Source organism: Tasmannia lanceolata, unplaced genomic scaffold, assembly GCF_043159265.1.
Source record: "Tasmannia lanceolata isolate RefF3 unplaced genomic scaffold, GAP_Taslan_0.1 ptg000002l, whole genome shotgun sequence".
Lineage (NCBI taxonomy): Eukaryota > Viridiplantae > Streptophyta > Magnoliopsida > Canellales > Winteraceae > Tasmannia > Tasmannia lanceolata.
In genome coordinates, this window is record NW_027518679.1 from 37,690,050 (window position 1) to 37,717,830 (window position 27,781).

Genomic DNA, 27,781 nt, shown 5'->3' on the forward strand with positions numbered 1-27,781 from the left:
TAATTTTATTTTATTTTTATTTTTATTATTATTATTATTCACACAGTGATTTATAAATTCTCTCTTTAATTTGCATGCATGCTTTCTGTTTGAGATATTGCTTAAATCAAGAGTTGAAACCCATACTTTTACAGTCCACAAATGCTTCTCTGTTGAGGTTATTGAATGCTTGCTGATCCTAGTTAGTTGATAATTTTGGAAGTTTTCTTGTAAATCTGAAACAAAAGTGATTTGAGGTTATTTCTATCCAGTATTTTATTTACCTTTTAATTCCTATGCCAAAATGCTTTAAAATATAATATAAGCTTAGCTTGCATATTTCCTCTCTCTTGAGTCTCCATAATTCGTTTTCAACTTCATTTTTTTTGTCATACTTAAATATGTTTTATCATTATTACTATTGCAAGAACTTTGGCATTATTGTTTTCTTGTTTTACTTGCTTTCCAGTTATTTATTTATTTATTTAATTACTGCTTTATTTCAAGGTCACAACATGTGTCATTTGTAAGATGTAAATCAAAGAATTCAGATTGATAAGGAGGCTATGGAATGTCTTTGGCAATTTTAAGAGATGTAATGGATCAAAAATCAATATAGTATTACTATACACCTAAGTGGTATGAAGAATATCTTCGTATTGGACACAGTTATGGAGAATGCATTTGTATGGACATGTCTTGTTATGTGTATGATTTTAAGTTGTCCATTCTTATCAGTTGTTGCACAAGAAATGATGTCAACTTAACCTTGTTTAAACATAGATACTGTTTAATTTCAACTGGTTACAACTCATTAGGGGGTTTGTGAATTTCCACTTGTTATCAAATTGATGGGATCTAGCGCATTAAATGATTTTCATTAAAAAAAAAAAAAAACTTTTAAATCTATCCATCCAGAAAATTACATCGTGCCTACCCCTTAAGCCCTTCCCGTTTGAATTTCTATAGTATTGTCAATTAAAACTTTGGCCCTGGCAAATGATTTTATTGAAAATTTTGGGCTTGCTTAGCTATAAACTTTTATTGTAACCACTCATTGAATAATCTTCATCATAGTTTTTTATTATGGCTGAATGGTTTTGAGCCTACCAAAGATTTTTATTTGGAACCTTAAGTTTACTCATTTGGATGTTAATATCATGTGTCTACTTACTAAAAGTCTTATGGCCTTGATACTATATTTTCTGGAGCTTGATATATACATTTTTTTAACTATTAAATGGTTGCATTATTAGTTGTTTCATGGTTAAGCTGTACTATATATTTTATTAATTTTAATCATAGATTGTAGTTCATGACATGAAGAATTTCTGCTGAATATGTAACTCTGTACGTGTAAAAATGATATTTAGGCCATCATAGCTTGATTCATATTTAGCGTATTGGATTTATTTATTGCTGATGTATACCTGGTTTATTTGATTTTGCAACTGTTGACAAAAGATATTATATAAATGGTGTTGATCATATATTTCAAAATCCAAAATTATTTTCTATTTGTAATTTCAGTTCATTAATTTTCTTCTTAGATTTCTTTCTGTCCTAATGTAACTTCTAATTTCAGTTTGGATATTTAAGTATCACTATGATAGGAATTAGCCTTTAGTTTTAAATCTATGATTGATAATGGGAATTATTAATGTGTGGCATAATGGTAACATGATACTCATAAAGATCCTTATTTTGTAGTGGAGATATGTATATAAGAGTGTGAATGGCTGTATGTTTTCTTAGAACAATTCAAATACATGGCAATTTTTTTTTTATGGCATAACTTCAGCCCCTGTTTGGTACATTTCAACCCATGTTTTGACATTGCGCAGCCCTGGTTTTCTATAGATCAATCCCAATCCTTTGCGCAAAATTAGTTCACATTTTGGCCCAATTATTACCTCGAACTTCTGCCCATAAGTTTCCCATGTTTGGTACAGGTTTTAAGCTCATTTTCTACACAAGATTTTGCTCACAAATCTGTCTTTGTTCAACACAGTGCACGCACACAAGTCTGTCCCTGTTTGGCACAGGTTCATGCATATAAATTTGTCCATATTTAGCACAATACATGGACGCAAGTCTATCCTTGTTTGAACACAGATTCACTCATTTCTGCCCCTGTTTAAAGCATGATTCTGTCCACATTTCATGCTCAGTTTTGCACGGAATCTGTCCATATTTCACCCCTCATTTTTAGCATATTTTAGCCCACTGTTTCAACACAGTTTTCACCCCATTGCAGCCTTGTTTTAACACAGTTTTTGCCTTACTTTAGCCCCTGTTTGAGCATAGATTTCACTCACTTTAGCCCCTGTTTGAGCACAGTTTCACTCGAATTACTCTGGTAAATCATATGAATTTTTGTCATCTTCTCTTTGTGATGCTGAATATTCTCCTTTGAAAGCTTAGATCCTTTGTTTTTCTCTTGGATTGGCTTAGGAACTTCAATATTCTCCAATTTTGATTTAATAGCATTGTGAATTTCTAAATCAAATGTTTCTTTTATTTTGGAAATTTTAACAGCCAATATCTTATAACTTTGATAAAAATTGAATCCCCATATTTCTTTATCTTCATTGTCCTCATTTTTTTTTTACCATGATTATTTCTGGATAATGAAGAACATATATGTCTGTATGTAAGTTTGATGACATATAATTCATAGCCCGTTAACTATCATATTAGGCAAATCTCAGAACTTGATAATATCAATATCATATTTTCGTGCCATAACCCTGTTTTGTTGTTAGAACAGTTTTAACATGCCTGGTATTATTCATAGGAAATGATATTGATTTCGTCATTTTTTGGTAATTGTATTAACTCAGTTTGACTGTGCTAATATTTGGCTCAAATGATCTCACCCGCATTGTTTTGATGAAAGATAAGGTGGCTTTATGCAATTGTTGGGTACATATTCATATTAATGTTACTTCCTGTGCCACAGTTTCATACTTTCGAGCTCATATCAATTTTTTTTTAAGTTAGCTGCAATGGTTTGCTCATGGAACATGTCTACGCCATAAAATTTTCTGTTTGTATTGTTGCCTGCTGATTTTATCTATTGACTCTCTATAAAAAAAAAGAGTGAAAGTCAAGATGAATGCTCTGTTTTGAGAATTTTTAGTTGTGAAAATTATTTTTTGACTCAGTTTTATTTTTAATCAACTCTATCATATCATGTCTAGCTGTATGATCTCATATTATCTTCCTTCTTTATCTGGTCTGCAATGGAATATGAAGGTTTTAGTTTCAAAGATCCAATTTTTCTTTTAATAATGGATCATACAATTTCTTATTCATTTTTTTAGTGGTTACAGAGCTTGATAGTTGTTCCAAGGAATGTCTAATTGAGGAAATTTGATACATTTGGACTGCTTAAAAAAAATGTGTAAACTCAAGACCATTGTTATTAAGAAATCTATTTCAAAGAAAACCTGTTTTCATATTTAAATTTAATTTTTTAAGAGGTTTCATTTTAGTAACATGTGATCACGAATTGTTTTATAGAGATACAGAGTTTTTGAGAGGTTAAAATTTCTAAAATCAAGGATTAATTTGTAAGGGTCTGTTATATGTTATATTTCAAATGGTTGACTAGTTCAGTTTGGAGTGAAACGTGCATTGTCATGAGCTATATTGTTGTGTTGATATATTGATAACATAATTAAAAATACAAATAGAGCAGAATAAGGTTGTAGTCATGTTTGTATGGATATATGTTTCTTTGAGAGGTCAAGGATGAGCCGACCAAGATACGATTGGATTTTCGGTTAAATATTTTGGCCCGCCATAGTTTAAGACTGAATCTTGAATGGTGAAACCGTGGGTTAGATAGTGATTCCTGTTTATGAATGAGCTTATGATCTGAGCAGGGATTAAGATTGTATTTTCTGTATATTTTCTCTAAATTTCTGGAATATATATATATATATATATATATATATATATATATATATATATATATGTGTGTGTGTGTGTGTGTGTGTGTGTGTGTGTGTGTGTGTATTTATTTATTTATCATGCATAAATATGTGTTAGCTTTGTGATGTTATATATGGAAGTGAAGCATACATATTTTTTTTTATCATAAGAACTTAGTATTGAACCTCACATTTTTATTGATTTCACTATAGCCATGTTTTGTTAAGAGTATTGTTAGCTTGTCTTTTCTTTTTCATGTGGCTTGCTCCTTTTACAATGATGGTTTGAATCTTCTAACAATCCCTTTGAGCGTCAACATGCAAGGTGAGTTAGTGTAATTAGCAAAACATGGTACTGTTAATAACCTTTTCCTTTTAAAGAAGAAGACTGTTTGATAAGAGAGCTTAGCTCATTTTAGCTCTCTTTCAAGCTTTGAAATATGCTTTAATAATATAATGATTACATAAAATTTTTGTGAAGTTTGTCTTTCAACTCATGAAATCCTCAGTTATGAAGTGGAAAATGGGATCTATATGGTCAGTAAAAATGAATAGGATTATGTGGATGCTTTAATTTGGTTTTGATATCAATTTGGGGTAAACCAAACTCCTATCCGGGTAGGTTAAAGAAATTTGCTCAATACTCCAATATAGTTGAACAAGATGGTACATGTCTCTAATTCTAAGGTTGGTTTCCATTACCAAATGTAGTTTCTTATTAGCCTTTTTGAAAATCAACACTTGTGTGTCTTCATTTAGAATATAATTTTTAGTTCAAGTTATTAGTTCACCTATCTTGAAGCTATTGGTTCAACAACCTTGATTAGTTTGGAGCCTAATAACATAGCCCAAGCCCATCCTTAGGGGACTTGCTCAGTCCAAGTAGCATACCCCTCCTTTGTATATAGGAGACTTGCCCAGTCTCATCAGAACCCTTGTTTACGTAATTTGTGTTTCAGAGACAAGCCTTATCTCATATAGAGAGTTTCCCCTTTAGGAGGCTTACCTAGCCTCATGTTAGAGTGGCCTCCTCTTTTAGAGCGAGTCTTTTTCTTGGTAGCGTTATTAGAGTCATTAACTCATTTGTCCCCCTCTTAGGTGTTTTTCTAGTTAGGAGTTTCTCTTTTAGAATTGTCTTTCTTCTTGTTAAAGACTAGATTAGTCTTATTAGAGCTGTGCTCGCTTGGGATTTTTTTAGATGTTTTCTCTGTTCTTGCAGTATTCGTCTATTTGTTTGTGGATTGTTACATTTTATTCTGGAATACTAGTTTGTTGATTTGGGGTTTCCCCTTTATCCTAAGGGTTTTACCCTAGGATGTTACATTGTGTGTTCCCTTTGGCCTTTGACCAAAAGGGTGAAAACATTTAAAATTTTAAAATCCATAAACCATTGAAATCTTAAAATCACAAGAGCATTGAAATCATTTAAAAATCACAAAAACATTAGAAATTTAAAACATAAAAAACATTTGAAAACATAAAAAACCTTAAAAAATTTAAAGTGTTGAGTGTTTCTTTTATGAGCGTAGTAGGAGAGTTCATTTCGAACTACGTTGGCTTGATCCTCTTTCAAGAGGTACGTAGTGCAGCTTGGGATCCACATCCCAGGTCCAGCCAAACCTTTAAAAAAAAATTTGTCAAACCTTTAAAAAAAAATACAAAGCTTCTTCAAAACCTTTTCAAAAAGAGATCTTCCTCTAAAGTTAGGAGTTTGTCCTAGCTGTTTAATTTGTTTTAGAGTTAGGAGGCTGTTCTGATTTGTTTGATATGGGGTGTCCTGTCGTGTGAGTGTCCCTAGAGTTAGGAGGCCTCGAGTCGATCGGTTAGACATTTAGTCGAACTGATGGCTAGACTAGGAAGCATATAGTCAGCCCATGGTTTTCCTTAGGATGCACAACCTAGTTATACATAGGATGTAGGGCCCACCTGCATTAGCTTAAGGCTAACTAACTTGCATTAGTTAGGGCATATAGAGAGTCCTAAAACTTACAATTCACATGAACTTAAGCAATTGTGTAAAAAAGATTTAAAAATCAATCGAGTCTAGTGGATCGAGTCTAGGATAGCGGTTCTAGACGGTTAGGCATCGTAGTTTAGAATAGGTCATCGAACTACGTTGACTCTGATTCTTCTCGAGGCCGGGATACGTAGAGCAGCTGGGATGGACGGCCATCTTGGTCCGAGTCAAGTCGCATTAGAGTTAGGACTCATTTTGTCCTGTCATATATATGATTGATTTGTGTTTTATATTTTGATGTGTTTTCTTACTTTCTTGTACTGATACTATACCTTTAGCTGTAGCTTGCATGCGCGTGTCCACCAGAACTTAGACACCCATTAGGCATGTCACTCATAACCTAGCTTTGCTTAGGTGACACATTTTTCATTTCATTTTGTGTATGCTTATTTCTTTATCCTCAGGAAATGCATGCTTAGGTAGACGATTCCTGAGAATTGTTCCTATTTCATATGATTTTCACCCGAAATTCTTTGAGGTTAATAATAAATGGCATAAGAGACCAAGTGCTTGCACTCGGACGAATTGGGGGTGCTCTCAGACCTTCTCCATTCGTAATCAGGCACGAACCCATATATATTTCTGGTTATCCATGGTATACAGAGCATATTTTTGGTTTAAAGGATCCATGGCCGTATACCGTGGATGACGACTCTGAGTTTGTTTAGGTACGTTTCGAATTCGGACTTGTTCCCGAATCGAGAGGTATCTCTTTTATATCGCCACTCGTGCTATGCTATGAGGGTGACAACCGTTTTGAGAGTTCCTTGGTAGAGCTCTCATTTCACGTGGATGATCCAAGAGGCCGCTGGGGGCTCGTCCCCCACCTCTCTCTCGGATCGGGGTCCACAGCGAGATTTGGTAGTCGCGCCGTATTTATGTCCCATCAGTTTCGGGTATAAATCGAATGTTACCTACAAATAAGCCATTATTACGTCTATAATGTAATAGGAAAATGATAAATTCACACCCCCTAGAGGATAATTCGCACCCTTTACTGTAAACTGACGTCAAAAGCATTAAAAAAGAGGGTATGTTTAAGACTTAAACGCTTTTTGACGTCAATTGATGTTTAAAAGGGGTACAAATTATCTTCGAGGGGTGCGAATTCATCATTGCCCCTGTAATATTACCAAAATATCACTAGAAATGGTGCATCGCATGGCCTTATTTTATTAATGACACCTATATCTCTATTTATACATCTAATTAAACCTTCAAACGCTAAGACCTGAGCGAGTGTTTGGGCAAATTTTCAAAATCAATTTTGCAGCCCCTCTTTCTCAGGGGAGAAGTGCCACCCCATATAAATTAAATGAATAAGACAAATTCAGTTATAAGGTGGCTCTTCTCTCTCTAAAACAAGGAGGTGCGAAATGACTTTCTAGGAAATTGCTAGACACTCTTATTCTTACAGCTTCCGAATTCCGATCCATGTCTCCAATTCGAATTTTTAAGAAGGTGGGAAATGACTCTCTAGGAAATTAATGCGTTGGTTTGGGCATATCCAAATTAAGTCTTTGGATGCTCTAGTGAGAATAAGTGACTCATGCCAAGTTGATGGGGTAAAACGAGATAAGGGTAGACTGAAAACATCTTGGGTAGGAACAGTGAGAAAAGACTTGATGGCTGGGAACATGACAGAGACCATTACCTTAGATAGGAGAGACTGGAAGAAAATGATCCACGTAGACGAACCCAACTAGTGTCGGGATTAGACTTAGTCAATTTGAGTCAGGTAGATTCTTTCACCTTCTCCATGAAAATTTTCTATAGGTAAAAAAATGGCTTAGTTGAGTTGAGTGGAATGGTAAAAAAAATGAAGTAAAGGTAAGCATTTTAAGAGCTTTTATATGGTGTTTGGCCATATAGTACAATATTTTTCAAAAAACATTGTACGACACACTCTATAGGATGATCCAAAACGTCATTTTGTTGTGCCACAAAACTGATTATTGGACTATAATGTCCTGTTTGTTTTGGATTTTTGAGACCCAATTGTGAGTCAAACTGATTATTGGACTAAAAATAAACGTAATTTTTTAGTCCAATAATCAGTTTTGGACCCACAACCGGTTTCAAAGATCCTAGGGCCCCATTCGTTTAAGATTTTGCCAACGGATCGGGCGTCCAAAACCAATTATTGGACTTGAATTTACGTTTAATGTTGAGTAAAATAGTTGGTTTTGGATTCACAATCGATTGTCATAGTATTAAATGAACACGACCTAACAAATAGTGCCTCCCCCTAGGGGCCTATTTGTTTTAGATTATGACAACCGATTGTGGAGTCCCCAACTGATTATTGGACCGAAAATAGTGCAATTTTCGGTCCAATAATCAGTTGGGGACTCCACAATCGGTTGTCATACTCTAAAGCAAAGAGGGTCTAAAAGTGACTTTGTGTATAATAATCAGTTTGGGACTCGCAATCGGTTTTCAAAATCCAAAACAAATAAGGCTTTAGGAGAAAGCTTTACTAATTACTCATTAAAGGCGGTTAACATTGCTGAAAAATGCTACTATCAAAACAAGGACTGCAATGTAATTTTCCTATGGTTTATGTTTTTTTATCTACTAGTAAAAATGCACGTGCGATGCACGTGCTATCCATTTAAATTATCCATTTAAAATTGTACAGACCACATCATAGGTTGATCTAAACCGTCCATGTGATGGAACACAACATCAATAGGTTGTGCCCATAAAATCATTTCCATTGGCTGATCCTAGCCCTCCAATCTATAGAGGTTTCCATGATTGTTGTTCCTCTTAAGGTGCCCAGAATTCGTCAATGTTTTTATAGGTGTCATGCATTCGTAATATCGACATTTCTATAATTTGACCCGCACATAGTGAATAAAGAAAAATAGTTTTTTCATCATCGTTAGGGGTGCAACTTGGGTGTCAACCTGACCCAATTCGGGTTGAGTTGGGTTGGGCTGACCCGATTTGATATGGTACCAATTGTTGACCACCTCAACTCAAGCCGGGTTGTTTTGGATTTTGAGAACCAATAGTGAGTCACCAATAATCAGTTTTTAACTCACAATCGGTTCTCAAAATCCAAACCAAACAGGGACTAACAATTAACAAAGGGAAATATTATCCACACTATTATATTTTGATGATCACACTCCTCACTTTATTCAATTACGGTATGGGCCGCACTGTAGGATTATCCAAACCGTCCATTGTGGACTGTGGAGACTATTTGAATGTTGAAAAAGAAAAACACACATGTACAGAACTTCTTCAGATGAACCCAAATTCGAGTTTCGGGTCGGGTTGCCCGACAGCCCAACCCGACCCAACCCGATTTCCAATTGGGGTTGATTTTTCCCAACCCAACCAAACCCGATTTGCGAAAAAGCTTAACCCAACCCAACCCAAATTCGGGTTGAACTTGTTGGGTTCGGGTTGAACCCGACCTGCGTGGGAACATCCAAGTAAGAACGATGGTTTGAAATTATATATAGTGCTAATGTCCTCACTACCATATTTTATAATGGCACTACTCACCGTATTTTGATGATCGTACTCCTCACTCTATTAAAATGTACGGTATGGCCCGTACCCTGTGTCGGTACTTTTCGTATGTAGATTACGATTTTACCCTGAAATAATTTCTCATAGAGATAGATGTTAGATATCAGCAAAGGGTGGTAAAACAGTAATGCTGATGTGTAAATCCCAGACAAAAAGAAAAGAAATTTCTTTTGGATGCGCCACTTCCTACATAGGTTGTGCCCCAAAAATAATTTTCATAGGTTGATCCGAATCCTCTGATCAACAGAGGGTTATAGGTTGATCTAAACCGTCCATGTGATAGAACACAACATCAATCGGTTGTGCCCGTAAAACCATTTCCATAGGTTGATCCTAGCCCTCCAATCGATATAGGCTGATCCTAGCCCTCCAATCAATAGGGGTTTTCATAATTGTTGTTCCTCTTCAGGTGCCCGAAATCCATCAATATTTTGCAAGTGTCCTGCATGAGTAATATAAAGTAGTTCTTTCGTCATTGTCATATGTCTTTACCTCTTCTTGGTAGTTTTTTGCTGTAATTGTCATAGGCAGGTACCCTATGTCGGTACTTTTCGTATGTAGATTACGATTTTACCCTCAAATAATATCTCATAGAGACAAACATTAGATATCAGCAAAGGGGTTAATGGTAAAAGAGTAATGCCATGTGGATGAAAAGGTGGGCCACAAGCGGAAATAACAGCAAATGACACAAATGCCCTTAAATGTGGGATACAATTGGAATTATGGCAGTGAGACACAAGCGGAAATAACGGCAAAGGGTGAAAGAACTTAACCCATCATTTTGCCTTTATATATAGTAGCTCATAGAGACAAATGTTAGATATCAGCAAAGGGGTTAATGGTAAAAGATTAATGCCGTGTGGATGAAAATGTGGGACACAAGCGGAAATAACGGCAAATGACACAAATGCCATTACATGTGTGATACAATTAGAATTATCGCAGTGAGACACAAGCGGAAATAACGGCAAAGGGTGGAAGAACTTAACCCATCATTTTGCCTTTATATATAGTAGTTAGATTAGATTAGATTAGATTAGATTTTTTCGATATTTACTAGCGTCCAACGCAGAAGGCATTTTGCAGATGGCCAGTTGCATGTGAGAGCAGCCACATACGCTCACTTTTCAGCAGATTTTATCTTCATTCAAGAGGTGGCTGCTATCACATGCAACAAACCATCCGCGAAATGCCTTCTGCAATGGACGCTAGCAAATCCCTTTTTTTCTTACATGTATTCCTCGTTCACTAGTGGTGCTCACTAAGTCTACACGTGAAGACAATTAGCATTGACTAGAAAAGCATTGCCCACTAAATCTTCATGTAAAGACCGTTAGCATTCACTAGGACCGCACCTCTAGATCTGATCATAAGCAAGGTGTCAGCCAGGCTGACCAAGGTATCTGATCCCATAGACAGCACAAGGCTAAGACACTGCCTTATAATAACAGGTTTTTGCTAAGCAATTTCGCATAAACCCATTAGTGGCACACTAGTAAAATCGCGGTAAAATTAGAGGGACGAGGTAGGTTTTCGGTTGGATAGGGTGTTCAATGCCTCAACTCTAACCCAACCCCAAATTAAATCCGGTTGCATGTGAACCCTAACCCTAACCCTAACCTAACCCAACCCGAGAAAATACGAACCCAACTCAAATAGAAATTGGATTGGACTCGTCTGATTCGGGTTGAGCCTGGCCTAATTTGCCCCCTACATAAATAACTCAACTCAACTAAGCCTTTGTCCCAAACTAGTTGGTGTCGGCTAATAAATCATTTAGAAATTTTTTATGAAGAAGGTGAAAGGATCTACCCGGCTCAAATTGACAAGTCTAATCCTGACACTAGTTGGGTACGTCTACATAGATCATTTTCTTCTATTCCATCATATCCAAGGTCATGTTCTCTGTTATGTTCCTAGCCCTCAAATCTTTCCTCACTATTTCTACCCAAGTTGTTTTCGGTCTGCCCCTACCTCTTTTTACTTCATCAACTTGGCACAAGTCACTTCTTCTCACTGGAGCATCCAAAGGCATACATTGAATATGGCCTAACCATCTTAAGTGGTGCTCTCTCATCTTCTCCTCAATTGGTGCCACCTCCACCTTTTTACAGATGTCCTTGTATGGCCGCACAATCATCTAAGCATTTACATCTTCACTACACTCATCTTATGCACATGCTGCTTATCGGTGGTCCAACATTCTGAGCTATATATCATGGCTGGCCTCACAGCTGTCTTATAAAACTTTCCCTTCGACTTGGTAGGTATTTTACGATCGCATAGAACTCCTGAAGCATGCTTCCACTTCAACCAGCCTACACTTATTTTGTGGATAACATCTTCTTCAATCTCTCATTCCTTATGTAGGATTGAACCAAGATAGCGAAAGGTATCCCTCTTAGGGTACCTCATGTCCAGTCATATTTGCTACATCCTTGTCCCGCCTCCTTACATTACTAAAGTTGCACTCCATATACTCTAAGTCCTGCTCAGTCTAAAACCTTTGGATTCCAAAGTAGTTCTCCACAACTCTAACTTAGCATTAACTCCTGCTTTGGTTTCGTCAATTAATATTATGTCATCTGCAAATAACATACACCACGACACCTCGTCCTGGATACCCTCCGTAAGTTCATCCATAACCAGAGTAAAAAGATAAGGGCTTAGAACTGATCCTTAGTGTTGTCTTATTGTGATTGAAAACTCACTAGACGTGCCCCTACATATGACAATTCTAATTTTTCATTAGACAAAAGTACCCTTTCTTAGATCCAAGACTCGAGCCATCGAATCCTTGCTCAATGAGTGTATCTTTGTCATAATAAAACCCACACCCAGTGAACCCTAAATATAAAATGGGCGGTGATAAATTCTCCCCTTTCAAGGATAAATCCCCCACTGCCTGTGATGCCATAGGTTGTACGACACTACTACAAACCGGTCTCTCTCTCCAACAACATGAACTGCTGATGGGCCTAACAATTAATTTGTTTAAATCTTGAACAAGGTAGGCCCCACCCATATTTTCCAAAATACAGGGTGATCCAAACCGTCCATTTGATGGGCCACAACGTAAATAGGTTGTGCACCAAAATATCATTTCCATAGGAAGATCCTAACCCTCTGATCTAAAGAGAAACTGTATATTATGGAAACCTCTATAGATTGGATGGTTGTGATCATCCTATGGAAATGATAATTGAGGCACAACTTATTTACATTGTGGCCCATCAAATGGACGGTTTGGATCATCCTATGGTGTGGGTCCTACAGTTCATTTTAAAAATACTTTGATGGGCCCAATAAAAAAGGCCCTTTCTGTAAAAATCATCTCTATATTGGAATATATACGGAAGTGCACATATTATTATTACATTAAAAAATAAAGTGGGGTCCACCTTGTTCAAATATATAAACCATTCAATTGGTAGGTCCCAATGTAAATATGCCATACCATGAAAAATCATCTCCATTCAATGATCCTAACTGTTCAATTTATAGCGATTTAATCTATAGATCAAAGGGTTAGGATCATCCGATGGAGGTAATTTTGGGGGCATAGTCTAGTAACATTAAGGCCCAATTGTAGGCCCCACTCATATTTTTCAAAATGAAGTGTACGGTCCACACGATAGGATGATCCAAGCCATCCATTTGATGGGCAGCAACGTAAATAGGTTGTGCCCCCAAAATCATTTCCATAGGATGATCCGCAACCCTCTTATCTATATAGGTTTCCATAATAAGGAATTTCTTTTTAGATCAGAGGGCTAGGATCATCCTATGGAAATGATTTTTTGAGCACAACCTACTTATGATGTGGCCCCTCAAATGGACGGTTTGGATCATCCTATAGTGTGGTTAATTTTGAAAAACATGAGTAGAGCCTACCTTGGTGAGATTTAAACAAAATTAAATTGTTGGGCCCACCAACAAGGTTGTGGCACTATAAATATCAACCCAAACCGCTTTCTCACTACCAACAAATAACAAAACCCTAAAAATCGTTCTTCTATCCTCAACCTTTCACAAGCTCCGCCGATTTGTGGTATTACTGAAATTTCATCTCCAATTCTCCAGTAAAATAAAAAATAAAAAAAATCTACCAATCGGATCTCGATATTCGATTAAATTGCATACCTATATTTTCTTAATTTCTTAGATCTAGGGTTTAATTTTCTCTCCCCCATTAGATTTTTATCTTACCGTTTTTTTTTTTTTTTTTTTCTGATGGATTCTTGATAATCTACATAGTTATGTATTGCATCTTTCTGTAGCTAATGATTATTTTTTCCTGATTTTCTATCCTTGTTTTTAGGGTTTGATTTGGTTTCTTGAGTGTATTCTGATGCGTCCGGTCTTTAGTCTTTTCATTGTTGTTAATATTCATTGGTGGAATAGATTTAAGAGGCTGAAAGTAGAATTTGTGTTTTCTTTTTGTGTATCTGATTGTACTCTCCGTCTTGTAGTAGGGTTTGAATAGTATTTTAATTGTTCAAAGCAAAGACAGATATGGCAGACGAAGCACCGAGTGATTTGAAGGACGATGTAGCAGATGTAAGTTTTTTTTTTGGAATTTTACACTTTCTGATATCGGCACATCCATGTTTTGATAATTGCACTAACTCATATTGTCTTTTATTGTTTAAAGAGCTGTCAAAAATTATTACAGTTCCCAAAAACCTTTGAAAAGCCAATTCAAACAGAAAAGACAAGTTGGGTTTGTGCGATTATTAATACATGGTTGTGCTGATATCATTTCTATGTATTTATACTTGGATTAGTTCTTTTTTCCCCTGTAATTGGCGTCAATGGTTATTTGATATTGTTATGGGTTGGGTTGCAATTAGTTCTTATTTGAGGGCATGCTTGAATACCTGTATAAGTCTTTCTTCAATGCTCCGATGCTTCTTCTTCCATGTAAAGAAGCAAACAAAAATGGATTTAAAGATACGAAGTAATGTTTCGAAATGAGGCTTTTATTTTCTTAGAACTCATGCAAGGAATTGAGCATGTATCCTTTTTGATGCACCTACACTTAAAAAAGGGACAAGGATGGTAGTCTTTTTTTTCTGCGCATGGGTTTGGGGGGGGAGGTGTGCAGGAAGCAAGGATGATAATGTTTGATATATCAAAGTTGGAAATCTGCCCATTCCGCATTGTGAGTAAAAGCAGGTGTGGGGCACCATCAATGGGCCGTCCAAATATTGTACCAATGGGTCTATCCGAACCATCTTTTCTGGACTTCGGCCTGGTGAATGTGAATTGTAAGCCCATTTTGTTTGACACACATTGGTAGCCATACAATGGCTTAGATAATTGGGTTGATGAGATTTTAGAACTTACATTCCTGGTTGTCACGGGTTTTAGTCACGGAAACAACCTCTTTGGAAAGCAGGGGTAAGACTGCGTACATCTAGCCCTCCCTAGACCCCGCAATGGCGGGAGCCTCGTGCACTGGGCTGCCCTTTTATTCATAGCCCCTCCGCACTATCACCCGTGTGTAGAGTGGAAATAGGTGTAGACACTTGTTGTCGTACTTAAAGGGTACTTATATAATTCCATACTCGAAGAGGATAGCCTGGTATACTTCAATTTAATGGAAGTAACTGGATAGATGCTATGTGTGTGTCTGTTCTCTTCTCGACTTTTATTTCCTACCACATGTGAAATTTGATTTATAGTTGACACTAACATAAAAATCAAAAGATATTACTTGGAGCGTAAAGCTGTAACCAAGGTTTTAAATTTTGGTTTCGGTCGCCACAAAACTAGAAATGCTTCAGTTTCAATTGGAAATTTTGGTGGAAATCCTGTTAAATCACGAAAACATACGAAAACATATGCAACTGATAGGATTTTAAGATGAAATAATTATTAGAATCAGTACAAACACACACTTAGATACTATCACATAAGCAAGACATCCATCCATAATGTTTTAACATTATTGAACGCCTAGTGACATTCATTGCTGCATATTTTTAATAATTCGTTACATACTACATCTTGGCTCAATTCTACATAAGGAATGAGAGATTGAAGACGATGTTAACCACAGAATAAGAGCAGGTTGGTTGAATTGGAAGCATGCTCCAGGAGTTCTGTGCGATCGTAAAATACCTACCAAGTTGAAGGGAAAGTTTTATGAGACAATTATGAGGCCAGCCATGCTGTACGGCTCAGAATGTTGGGCCACCAAGAAGTAGCATGTGCATGAGATGAGTGTAGCGGAGACGCGAATGCTTAGATGGATGTGCGGCCACCCAAGGTTAGATCAAATTAAAAACGAAGACATTCATAAAAAGGTGGGGGTGGCACCAATTGAGGAGAAGATGAGAGAGCACCCTTAAGATGGTTTGAGTATATCGAACGTAGGCCTTTGGATGCTCTAGTGAGAAGAAGTGACTCGTGCCAAGTTGATGGAGTAAAAAGAGGTAGGGGTAGACCGAAAAGAACTTTGGTAGAAACAGTGAGGAAAGACTTGAGGGCTAGGAACATAATAGAGAACATGACCTTGGATAGGATAGAAGGGAAGAAAATGATCCATGTAGACGAACCCAACTAGTGTCAGGAATAGACTTAGTCAATTTAAGCCGGGTAGATCCTTTCACCTTCTTCATGAAAATTTTCTAAAGGATTCATTAGCCAACCCCAACTAGTTGAGTTGAGTTGAGTTACATACTACATTTCACATGTAGTTTTTAATATATACTAGACATCAAAAATTTTTGGGCACCTCCTATCTACGTTGATCCAAACCATTCATTTGTTGGGCCCTGTTGTAGATAGGGTGTGCCCCGTCCTAATTCTCCTATTTGCAGAGGTTTAAAATGGACGGCATAGTATCAAAACATCCACAGATCTGAGGGTTAGGATCATCTTATGGGGAAGATTATTTTGGGCACCCCAATCTACGTCTGGGCTCAGAAAATGAATGGTCACCCAAACAAGGTGGGCCCCACTTTTTTCTGGGCTGCTGGTGCATGCACGGCCATCAACCATATAATTTATCTGGTTCCAATATGTGTTTTGGTGGGATGGAAACAAAAGCATTTCGGCTATTTTGTGTCGATTTCTTTGGAAATTTACAGCCATTGCTATATTCTGTATCTGTGTTGTGTACTGTGTACGAGACACTCATATGCTTTAGCCCAACAGAAGTGTATGGCTTATATTATATGTTTGCCTCCACAACAGGAAGCATGTTGGTACCATGAGTGGCCTACAGTGGAATAGTTCTCGACATTCATAAGCATGTATAAGATATAGCTATTGAAATGTGGCCTGTATTCAACTTTTTTTCTGCGCCCATACTGCATATACTCATAGGAGCGTAGAAGTATCTTGGTGGATGCACACCCTATTCTATATCTATGCTTTCTCACCAAGTGGTGAAATTGATAATAGCAGTTGGTATAATTATAAAGGGAAGCAAATGTACCCTATTTATGGGTTTGTGGACGCACCATGTGTTGTTCATATTCATAAGCATTTCTATGGATCTCATCTTTTATCATAATATCACATATTCACATGCAATATTATGCCGATGGAGACTGATGTAAATTTTGTGCTGGAACTTCTCATGAATTTTGAATGGACATGGGAATTGTGATGTCGGAATATGCTGTGAAAATGCCTGGATTCTAGTGTTATTGGATTTTTATATTTAGACAGCCAGATGAAGTATTTGCAGTGATGCATGATTCGTTGGTCCTTTTATTTATTTTCTTATTCTTTTGAGAAATAACAAATATTCATTAGGAGAAGAGAGCATAATAGAGAGGGGGCGAGATTGGCCCTGGAAAGAGGTCTTTGAATTATTTAATGTTGCTCCGGGGTTGCAGAAAGAATACTTTTTTTTAACCACATATTCATAAACAAGCAGAGAATCAGAAATGGATTCTAATTGACATCCTTTATGGATTTTTTTGGACTTAAGTCGCATTCCATATTTTTGGGGCGTTTAATTTCTTGTGTGCTATAATTTTTAATCTCTCCTATATGTTCATTATCTTGCAGCTTGCTCCATTCGATCCTACAAAGAAGAAGAAAAAGAAGAAAGTCATAATTCAAGATCCCGCGGATGATGCCGCAGATAAACTGGCTGAAAAAACAGAAAACTTGTCAGGTATCTTTTGAATCAAGCAAAGACTGGTTATTTTCCTCACAGAAGTTCATATTTTTCTTCATATATTATTGATCTGTTTCTTTTTTTTTATTTGGCACTTTAATGAATTCATTAGTGTTTTTGCAAACTTACAAGCTAGGGTTCATGCAGTTGCAGATGGTCTTGAGTCCACTTTTGCTGGCTTGAAGAAAAAGAAGAAAAAGCCTGTAAGTTGGCATGCATTACCTAATAATTATCATAAAGGGAATCTTACTGCTAATTATGTTGTCTCATCATCAATTTAGGTGGAAACCGACTTCCTTAATGAGGAGAATGAGGATGGTGGAGATGATGTCGATGGTAAGAAGTGTGATCATATTAAGAGAATACATAGGATACCGCTTACGTGTCAAAACTGTAGAAAATGTAACCAACCTTTTTTGTAATAGCCCATTGTTTACGTAGGGACCTTATCTTGATTTGCGAAAGTGATGACCATGTGTTTATAATATGATATTTCTGAATGGAAAGTGAGACACATGCTATATTTACTGTGTAGGTGATCCAATTGGTGAGGATGAAGGAGAGGGCATTGTCCTGCAAATTCAACGATATCCATGGGAAGGGAGTGACCGGGATTATAAGTATGAAGAGGTTTGTTTTCTTGTGCACACTTCATATCACATTTCTTACTGTATAGTTACTTTATACAATTCTTATTGCTGTGCAAATTCTCTTGATCTATTTATCAAGTCAGTCATCTGAGTGTAAATCAAATCACACCATTGTTTAGTATCTGTGTAGTGGCTATGATTCATAGTTATATGAATACCACGCTTGATTTTTGTTAATTGAATCTATGCATTTTTTAATCTGTGGCTGTGTTTTCTAGTGAATTCTTTACACATGTTGCCAAATTTATTTGAACATTTCTTTAAGCATCTTTTAACTTGGCAATTGTTAACATTTATTTATTCCCCTAATTTGTTTAGATGTGTTCCCTCTGTTCCATTGACATTGGATTTGATTGAGAACAGTAAAAATATCCTTAACATCCATTCGTGAGCCCAATGGCAACTTTTGACTCTCGGGCTTGGGCAAAGGGTATTGCGGGCAATGCTGCCTTTGCACAGTTCAGGACTTGTGGTGGCTTTGTTTTTTTTTTTTTTTGGCCGGTTGATTAATTTTCCTTTCTAAGAATTCTGATTTTTTTTCTTTATCTACAAACAAATGTTGAAATTCAATCATTATATTCTATTTCAATTACGCTATGCAAACATGTCTGTTTTTTAGTTTGCATGAGATGGTAGAAAGTTTTTTTTTTTTTAAATTTGCATGGGACGGTAGAGGTTTCAAAGCCACAACCTTCCGTGAATTCAATAGAACTTCAATCAATTGTGAACTATCTACAATAAAGAAGTATACTAGCATTTATAAGCGAGAAGCATATTTGTTTGATCGCTTTCTGGATTCAAATCCTATATAAGTAAGCTGTCGAATATTTTTTGTTCTATATCATGGTCTGTTGTGTATGGTGATCTTGCCATCCTCATCTTGTGTATTGTTGAAATTTGTATTATGTTTGTGATTGAGTATATTATGATGCATATTTTCTCGATAATTGTGCAGCTTCTTGGTAGGGTTTTCAATATTTTGCGTGAGAATAATCCAGAGCTTGCAGGAGATAGGCGCAGGACAGTAATGAGACCACCGCAAGTTCTTCGAGAAGGCACAAAAAAGACGGTTTTTGTGAACTTTATGGATCTTTGCAAGACGTATGCTCTCTTTTTCTTTACTATGGATTTCTCTTCATGTTAATCTTTTTAGAAAGATTATTGTGGTTCGCATGTTGAAGCATTTTGTGTAAAATGGACAAGTACTGTATTTATTCTTGCACCATTGATTTTCTACACCGTGTACTGAGTGTTATTTTAGCCAATGACTCGGGAATTGTCTAGAGACTTTAGTGTTGATTTGACCCAGTCAACATTACCATTTACCACTGCCAAGCTGACTAATTGGAAATATTAGAAATGCATCTCTTGTGTGTGGAGGCCTTTATATGTGACGATTGAGGGGAAAAGATGGATTTAATTTGTAAGAGGGGAAAAGATGGATTTAATTTGTAAGAAACCAAATAGATTTTGGATCAGGGAGTGGATAAGATAGTGAAGGGTGTGGGTAAAGGCTTGAGGTGAACTTTAAGAGAGTATGAGTTATAGGTTTAGTGAGAGATGAAGAGAAAAATATTTATGGGAAGAACAGATGTATTTAGGGTTTTAGAGTAAAGAGGTTCTTGTTGTGGCGGGTGGCCGGGTGGGGTGTTGAAAGAGTTACTAGTTATAGCATTCACAGTACTAATAGTCGACACATGTTAGAAGGGATTGCATTCTCAATTTGCATTCACAGTTATAGACTTATAGTAGCTAATGCATGTTAGAAGAGATTGTAATAGTCAACACTTATTAGATGTGAGCTGGTAATGGTACTTGTTCTTATGTGATACTATACTGTATTATTTTGCTTTTCTCATATGCCGAAGAGTAACATTGCAACCTTCTGTCTTGTCAAAAATCTCTTCTAAGGGTATCAGCAAATCTCCAAGGATATTGGCAATCCTTGTTAATCCAGAATACTCTGATAAATGTTTCTGATACCTTGAAGAATAGCGGCCACTTCTGCTTTTGTCGCATCTATGAAGCCAATGTGACCTGGGAATGCCCATTTGGTGCCACCATTATCGTCTTTAATGGTGGACATCCCCCCCCCAAAAAACAAATAAAAAAATAATAAATAATAATAATAATAAAATAAAAAATAAAAAGATATCCCTGCTGGACCTGGATCTCTGAAAATGGAACCATCAAAGTCCAGCTTAAATTTCCTAGGGCAAGGGGGAGTCCTCCTTGGAGATATTGTGCTCTTCACTAGGACGCTGCAGCAGACTTCCAACCAGGTTCGGCGGATGGTTGACTTTGATATACGTTCAAAGCAGGGAAGAATAAAAATGGATAATATCTGTAATGCTTTTTAGGTTTTCAGTCTAGATAAATAAAAATGGGCATTCCAAAAATAACTCCTGTGACTGTTTTATTAAAGAGAGGATGATGAATGATACCATTCAAAAAAAAAGAGAGGATGAATGATATATTGATATACACTGGGGATTGGTGCTTAATTATGTTTTCTTATGGATGTTCTTCATTTGTGATTATTAAATTAGTTTGGTTTCTCTCATTTGTTAGAATCCAACAGTACCTCCATTCATTTCGTCTAGCCCGACTTAAATTTCACCTCACCTTTCTATGTAGAAAACTCAACTCAACTTAGTTAAGCCTTTGCCCCAAACTACTTGGGATCGGCATATTTCTATGTCGAATATTGATAATAATTGTTGTTACATTTCCCTCCATTCATTTCGTCTAGCCCTATTAAAATTTCACCCCATCTTTCTACATAGAATATTGAAAATAATTGTTGTTACATTTCCTGAGCCATGCAATATCATTTCTTTATCACTTCTCTTAGAACTTTGATGTTTTATGCCATTTGATTCCTATTATTTAATTGCACATGTTTCTGTAGGTATCGTTTTGATTGCTAGGCCTTGGGTGCATCATGTCATTGAGATTGGTCTTCCCACGGATATAAGATATGTCATGCTTGTGGTAACAGATTGAATATTAGGAATTACCTTAGCTTGTCTCCATGAAAAGGAGGGACCACTGTCAATAGTTTTTAAATATATTGGGGGTGCTTGCTGTATACTTTAGTTTGGGGCAGTTTCACCATTTTTAGTAGATTGAATGTGTGCAACTACTCAAAAAAAAAGAAGTAGATTGAATGTGTGCAGACTGCAGAGCTCTTAGGAACCCACATGGCGTTTGACTGCTTAATGTGCTGTCAGATATGGTTGAAGCAATTGCTATCCTCGGCGAATAGAGTAGGAATTTGTTATGTTTTGACCCATCAACTTTATTGAACTACAAATCAACCCCATCCAGAGTTTCATGTTGTTTTGACAACGCCTTGCATTTATTCACATCTCGTATGACATGTTATACCAGTTAAACAAGAAAGAAAAGTTATTTGTTTTCCTTCCTGATTACTCTGCTGCTAATATGGATTGCTTTGTTGAGTCTATGGATAGAAATTTCATTTGTCATTTCCATAGTGCTCCTTGGAGGTGGGGTGGAGTTCTCATGTAACCTTATGTAGTTATGTGTGATGCTTGAGGATAAGATTTTTGCTGTTCAAATGGAAATGTATAGGATCTTAGATTTGTTTGCAAGAACCTGAATTTGAATAATGAAAGTTCATGATTTTTTGGTAGGATCTTTCTTTCTGCAATGTTTTGGAATGGTAGATGAAATAAATTTGTAAAATGAAGCAAAAACTGCAAGTATGACAGACATTTTCCGATTGATAACTTGACCTTGATGCACCTTCTCTGCCATATTGTCTACTGGCTCATCAGCTGATCTCGATACATGCATCAAGGTTTCTGTGTAAATCTATAGATCTTACCAATATTATGAGCAATTCTTCTAAGGACAGGACTACAAAGGTTGGCGTAAGCAATTACATCTCCAGTTACTTCTTTATTTGCATTCTAGATCTTGCTTGTGACAAGATGCTACATGTGGTGCTGTCGAGCGGGTGTCTACGGCAGATCTGACCAGTCTCATGACGAAGAGAAGTCTTATATGATCTTCCACTAAGAAAGATATCGTAACGATGAGGTCTCTTGGCTCCCACAGCTTGGTAGATTTTCTCGTCATCTGGGGTTTCATTTCATTATGACCCCAAAAGTGGAAGGCTGATTAGCGAGGTCTTAAAATCTTCATACAATGAATGATCAGTCATTTCATTTGTCCTTTCAGCAAATAGGTGACATGAAAGTCATTTCATTTGTCTTTCAGCAAATAGGCGGCATGAATCGTTTCTATGCTTCAATTGGATACCAATTGTTTGGATGTGTTTGAAAGCCTCGAGATGAATTGACTTGTGTAAAAAAAAAAACTTTCTAGTTGAGAAATATTTGTCTTGTTTCTCCGTCCAGGAATACAAATCAGACAACGTTTCTTCACATTCTCTGTGAGTTTTTTAAGTTTTTCAGGATTTAGATTTTGCGTGTTTCTTGGTTACAGGACGTGTATGGTGTATTTTTCATCTTCTCCAAGCCAGTCGAATTGGACATGGATGGAATATAATGAGATAGAGCCACTTTGAGGGTCTCTATGAAGTGAGGCATGAAACGGTGCCACTACAAAGAAATTCCGGGAGTTACGAAGGAAGTTTTGGGTTTATAGTGGTCATGGTTTGAGAACAGGAATTGAACTCTATGAGATCTGATCTCCCGTTGTTCCCTAGTAGCTCAGTGGTAGAGTAGTTTGGATGTTTAACTGACCGGTCGTAGGTTCGAATTCTACTTGTTGAGATTTTATATGCTCAGTGTGTGACTCGTTGCCATTTTCTTTTGAATTTGATTCAAAGGAAAAAGAAAAAAAAACAATGGACCAGCCCATAACTAATAACAAGCTCACTACTTTGTATTTTCAAGATCCAATATTCTTTGCTTCACCTTATTCCTCAGTGAAGCTTGCCAAATTTCAGCTATGGTTATCTTTTTGTTAATATCAAGTTGCATATTTTTGTGTCGTTGATTTGATTTATTTAACTATTTTATTTGGGATTTATTTCTATTTTTACTTTTAATTTTTATCCTAGATGTGACCTGTGACCCGACCCCTAGGTTTACACCTAATTGGTATCATAGCCTAGGGTTTGCATTACTCTTGTACAACTTTGAAAAGACTAGATATGATGACTCGACTAGGAGCTGCTCATGCAAGGCGGGAAGCTGCCAACAATCTAATCTGCCCACAATATTCCATCCCACGGTCATTTTCAAAAAAACAAAAATTATATTCCATCCCACGGTTACCTCTTATTAAATGCAGAGTGCATACATTATGCACAATTACTTATATTCTTTATGTCCTTATCTTGAATGCTTGAGTACTCGAGGTTCTATGATCGCATCTTGGTGGCACACAATAATATTATCTGTTTTAACTCCTAATAAAAAGGAACTGAGTTGCTACCTTTCTTTAGCTGATTAGTTGTTTGTGTTATTGCAATTTACAGGATGCATAGGCAGCCAGAACATGTTATGAATTTCTTACTTGCTGAGATGGGTACGAGTGGATCTCTTGATGGGCAACAAAGATTAGTTGTTAAGGGAAGATTTGCTCCTAAAAACTTTGAAGGGATACTGAGAAGATACGTCAGTAAGTTTATAATATCATTTCATATATGCTTACTTTTTTGTGATAAGCCATATATTCTTTACTTGCACAGAATGGTGAGGCCTTCTAGTATATATCAATATGCCTTCATATTTTCCCATTAGGCATAAAATTCTCACCCTGTTTGGATTTCCTGCAAGTATTAATGCTATAAGTAGGGAGGTTTATAACTGTATTTCTGACGGGAAGTTATGTTTGGATTAAGAAAAACACTTCTTTGTCCCAAAATAAATGCCCTTTTGTGATTCTCATTTATCCAATTTGCCTGAGTTTTTTGTTAGATGGTGCTCTTCTTAATATCTGGAGATATGTTTCAAATTTGGTGGAACAATGTCCCATGGAACACCCGATCACAACACTTTTTATGTGTTTTTATTGAGCGATAACAATTCTTATTATGTTTCCAGACGAGTATGTCATATGCAATGGCTGCAAAAGTCCAGACACTATACTTTCAAAGGAGAACCGCCTGTTCTTTCTCCGCTGCGAGCAGGTATTACTTAGCTTTGCTGTTTACACTATACTAAATTTTATTGCCTCCATTTTTCTTCTCTTGATGAGGCCTGTGATGATCATTGCATAAAAATGCCTACATTGTTTGATTCTCTCATCCGTGATAAGAATCTGCATTTCTGCTGAGGCCTCTTTTAAAATTCTATATTTTTTTTTATGAAAATGGGAGCCACTAATATTAAAAAGGAAGGAAGACTGAGATGATGGCCTCTTTTAAAATTCTATGTTGGTCTCTTTCCAAAAAAAAAAACAAAAAAACAAAGCCCTTGTTTATATTTGAATAAAGGGGATTGGGTAGCTGCTGATTTTATATTTGGGACAACAGGAAGCAGTAAAGATAAACTCGGAGTTAGATATTTGCCTTTCTGAGTTTTGTTATTTCTAGTATTTCTGTTCTTTTGATGAGGCCTGTGATGATTATTGCAAAAATTGCCTACATTGTTTGATTCTCTCATCTGTGATTAGAATCTGCATTTTTGCCGAGGCCTCTTTTAAAATTCTATTTTTTTTTTTATGAAAATGGGAGCCACTAATATTAAAAAAGAAGGAAGACTGAGATGATGGCCTCTTTTAAAATTCTATGTTGGTCTCTTTCCAAAAAAAAAGAAAAAAACAAAAAACAAAGCCCTTGTTTATATTTGAATAAAGGGGATTGGGTAACTGCTGATTTTATATTTGGGACAACAGGAAGCAGTAAAGATAAACTTGGAGTTAGATATTTGCCTTTCTGAGTTTTGTTATTGCTAGTATTTCTGTTCTTTTGATGAGGCCTGTGATGATTATTGCAAAAGTTGCCTACATTGTTTGATTCTCTCATCCGTGATAAGAATCTGCATTTCTGCTGAGGCCTCTTTTAAAATTCTATATATTTTTTTTATGAAAATGGGAGCCACTAATATTAAAAAGGAAGGAAGACTGAGATGATGGCCTCTTTTAAAATTCTATGTTGGTCTCTTTCCAAAAAAAAAACAAAAAAACAAAGCCCTTGTTTATATTTGAATAAAGGGGATTGGGTAGCTGCTGATTTTATATTTGGGACAACAGGAAGCAGTAAAGATAAACTCGGAGTTAGATATTTGCCTTTCTGAGTTTTGTTATTGCTAGTATTTCTGTTCTTTTGATGAGGCCTGTGATGATTATTGCAAATATTGCCTACATTGTTTGATTCTCTCATCTGTGATAAGAATCTGCATTTTTGCTGAGGCCTCTTTTAAAATTCTATTTTTTTTTTAATGAAAATGGGAGCCACTAATATTAAAAAGGAAGGAAGACTGAGATGATGGCCTCTCTTAAAATTCTATGTTGGTCTCTTTCAAAAAAAACAAAGCCCTTGTTTATATTTGAATAAAGGGGATTGGGTAGCTGCTGATTTTATATTTGGGACAACAGGAAGCAGTAAAGATAAACTCGGAGTTAGATATTTGCCTTTCTGAGTTTTGTTGTTGCTAGTATTTCTGTTCTTTTGATGAGGCCTGTGATGATTATTGCAAAAATTGCCTACATTGTTTGATTCTCTCATCCGTGATAAGAATCTGCATTTCTGCTGAGGCCTCTTTTAAAATTCTTTTTTTTTATTTATGAAAATGGGAGCCACTAATATTAAAAAGGAAGGAAGACTGAGATGATGGCCTCTTTTAAAATTCTATGTTGGTCTCTTTCCAAAACAAAAAAACAAAAAAACAAAGCCCTTGTTTATATTTGAATAAAGGGGATTGGGTAGCTGCTGATTTTATATTTGGGACAACAGGAAGCAGTAAAGATAAACTCGGAGTTAGATATTTGCCTTTCTGAGTTTTGTTGTTGCTAGTATTTCTGTTCTTTTGATGAGGCCTGTGATGATTATTGCAAAAATTGCCTACATTGTTTGATTCTCTCATCCGTGATAAGAATCTGCATTCATTCTGAGGCCTCTTTTAAAAGAGATTTTAGATGATACATTGCTGTGTTAATCAGTGTTCATCTATGCCCACAAAAAAGAAAGTGGGGCTCACCTATCGAGATGATCTAATCTGTTCGTTTGTTGGTCTTTTGATTTCCATAGGTTTCCAAGGCGTCTTTTTTTGAAATTTCTGAGCCATCCATTTTACACCATATTGAACTTTCCATCCCATCCATTTTACACCAAATATATTGTTGTTAGGATTGTCCTATGGAGAATTTTTGGGGCATGGCCTGTATATGGTATTGACCACCAAATGAATGGTTTGGATCATCCAAACAGAAGGCTGCATTGCAGTTTTTTGAGTCCATTTTCCGTGCAAACACGTTCCCATCTATAACATAAATTCTCCTAAAATCCCATGCCTGTATGAGGGGGTTTGGGAACTCCTGATTTGATTATTTGGGATAACAGAAACAGGAAAGGTTTAATTTTATGAAGTGCAATGATAGTGTTTGAAAGTCTTTACCAATATAAAATCTCTCTCTCTCTCTCTCTCTCTCATGTTATTTTCATTGTTTTCCAGTGTGGTTGCTCGCGGTCTGTTGCAGCTATCAAGGCTGGTTTCGTGGCTCGTGTTGGACGTAGAAAGGCTGGGACATGATTGGGTAACATGGTTTTATTATCTTCAAATGGCTTTAAAACACATTTTAGTTGCTGTATTTTTCTAGTATTTTTCCTTAATATGCATGAGTTAGAAGCCTGTGATTTTGCATTTCTATGTAGGCTACAATATTACTTTTTACATTTCCCGAGTTTGAATTTTGGATCTTATGTGGATGTAATGTGAGGAAAAGTCGATGACAATGTTGGTTTAACCGTAACCCCTTTTCAAATCTTTTCTCTTTCTTTTGTATGTCTCTTGAGGGAATGTTGAAATTTCAGGTATGTTTTGGGAAATCTATTTTGATATGCCATGTGGGATTATTCTAGACAACTGACTCATTCAATGGATGAGTGGAGAGCATGAGAAACCCCTAAGAAACAGGTGTGTTTGGTTGGACAAAAGCCAGGATATGTTAGGACTTTTGCTTTGCATTTGGGTGCCACGTCAACAAAATCTCTTGTTTGGTCGCCAATGTAGCATCAAAATCTCTGTAGATTAACGGACAAGTTTCATAGGTAATTATTGCATGTGTGGTAACGTTCCATCCATGCCCCCTTGTACCTTCCATTCCAAATTTCTTGAAAGGTGGAATTTGGCTTGGAGAATGATGCTCTCTATATTGGTAACGACACACCTCCTACAATTCTACCAGGTAAATTCTTGGCATATCAAATGTGTCTACTCTGAATACTTAGGGCTTTTCATGCTCCCCTCAAATCCTCTCAAGTCTCTCCTTCTCCAGCTCATCTATTACAACTGGCCCTACAAAAATTCCATGTAATATTTTTCAGGGTTGCCAAACATGCACT

At 36.4% G+C, this 27,781-nt stretch overlaps 1 protein-coding gene and 6 non-coding genes across 8 annotated transcripts; all 7 read left to right on the plus strand.

Moving 5' to 3' along the window:
- Positions 1-13,422: 13,422 nt before the first annotated feature.
- LOC143871867 (eukaryotic translation initiation factor 2 subunit beta-like) lies at positions 13,423-27,221 on the plus strand. 2 transcript variants are annotated; one of them, XM_077376701.1, is made up of 10 exons: positions 13,423-13,537; positions 13,959-14,046; positions 17,515-17,623; positions 17,774-17,829; positions 17,908-17,962; positions 18,162-18,256; positions 19,232-19,377; positions 23,753-23,895; positions 24,321-24,406; positions 26,892-27,221. In XM_077376701.1, exons 2-10 carry the CDS (start codon positions 14,002-14,004, stop codon positions 26,967-26,969), a joined length of 813 nt encoding a protein of 270 aa, XP_077232816.1. In that variant the 5' UTR covers positions 13,423-13,537; positions 13,959-14,001; the 3' UTR covers positions 26,970-27,221. The 2 variants fall into 2 exon arrangements, with proteins under 2 accessions (XP_077232816.1, XP_077232817.1); XM_077376702.1 differs by having other exon boundaries at positions 13,471-13,537; positions 13,962-14,046.
- LOC143845752 (small nucleolar RNA SNORD34) lies at positions 24,471-24,559 on the plus strand. The gene has a single exon (XR_013234516.1). It is a non-coding gene; the product is annotated as a small nucleolar RNA SNORD34 (small nucleolar RNA).
- LOC143845745 (small nucleolar RNA SNORD34) lies at positions 24,829-24,916 on the plus strand. The gene has a single exon (XR_013234514.1). It is a non-coding gene; the product is annotated as a small nucleolar RNA SNORD34 (small nucleolar RNA).
- Positions 25,191-25,278, plus strand: LOC143845738 (small nucleolar RNA SNORD34). The gene has a single exon (XR_013234513.1). It is a non-coding gene; the product is annotated as a small nucleolar RNA SNORD34 (small nucleolar RNA).
- Positions 25,548-25,635, plus strand: LOC143845717 (small nucleolar RNA SNORD34). The gene has a single exon (XR_013234506.1). It is a non-coding gene; the product is annotated as a small nucleolar RNA SNORD34 (small nucleolar RNA).
- LOC143845725 (small nucleolar RNA SNORD34) lies at positions 25,893-25,980 on the plus strand. The gene has a single exon (XR_013234508.1). It is a non-coding gene; the product is annotated as a small nucleolar RNA SNORD34 (small nucleolar RNA).
- Positions 26,251-26,338, plus strand: LOC143845732 (small nucleolar RNA SNORD34). Its single transcript, XR_013234512.1, has one exon. It is a non-coding gene; the product is annotated as a small nucleolar RNA SNORD34 (small nucleolar RNA).
- Positions 27,222-27,781: the final 560 nt, after the last annotated feature.

Bases quoted from the DNA above. Each gene is read 5' to 3' on its own strand.
- LOC143871867 (XM_077376701.1), top strand. From the start codon at position 14,002: ATGGCAGACGAAGCACCGAGTGATTTGAAGGACGATGTAGCAGAT. The intron at 23,896-24,320 runs GTAAGTTTATAA...TTATGTTTCCAG, and splicing joins GATACTGAGAAGATACGTCA to ACGAGTATGTCATATGCAAT. The intron at 24,407-26,891 runs GTATTACTTAGC...ATTGTTTTCCAG, and splicing joins TCTTTCTCCGCTGCGAGCAG to TGTGGTTGCTCGCGGTCTGT.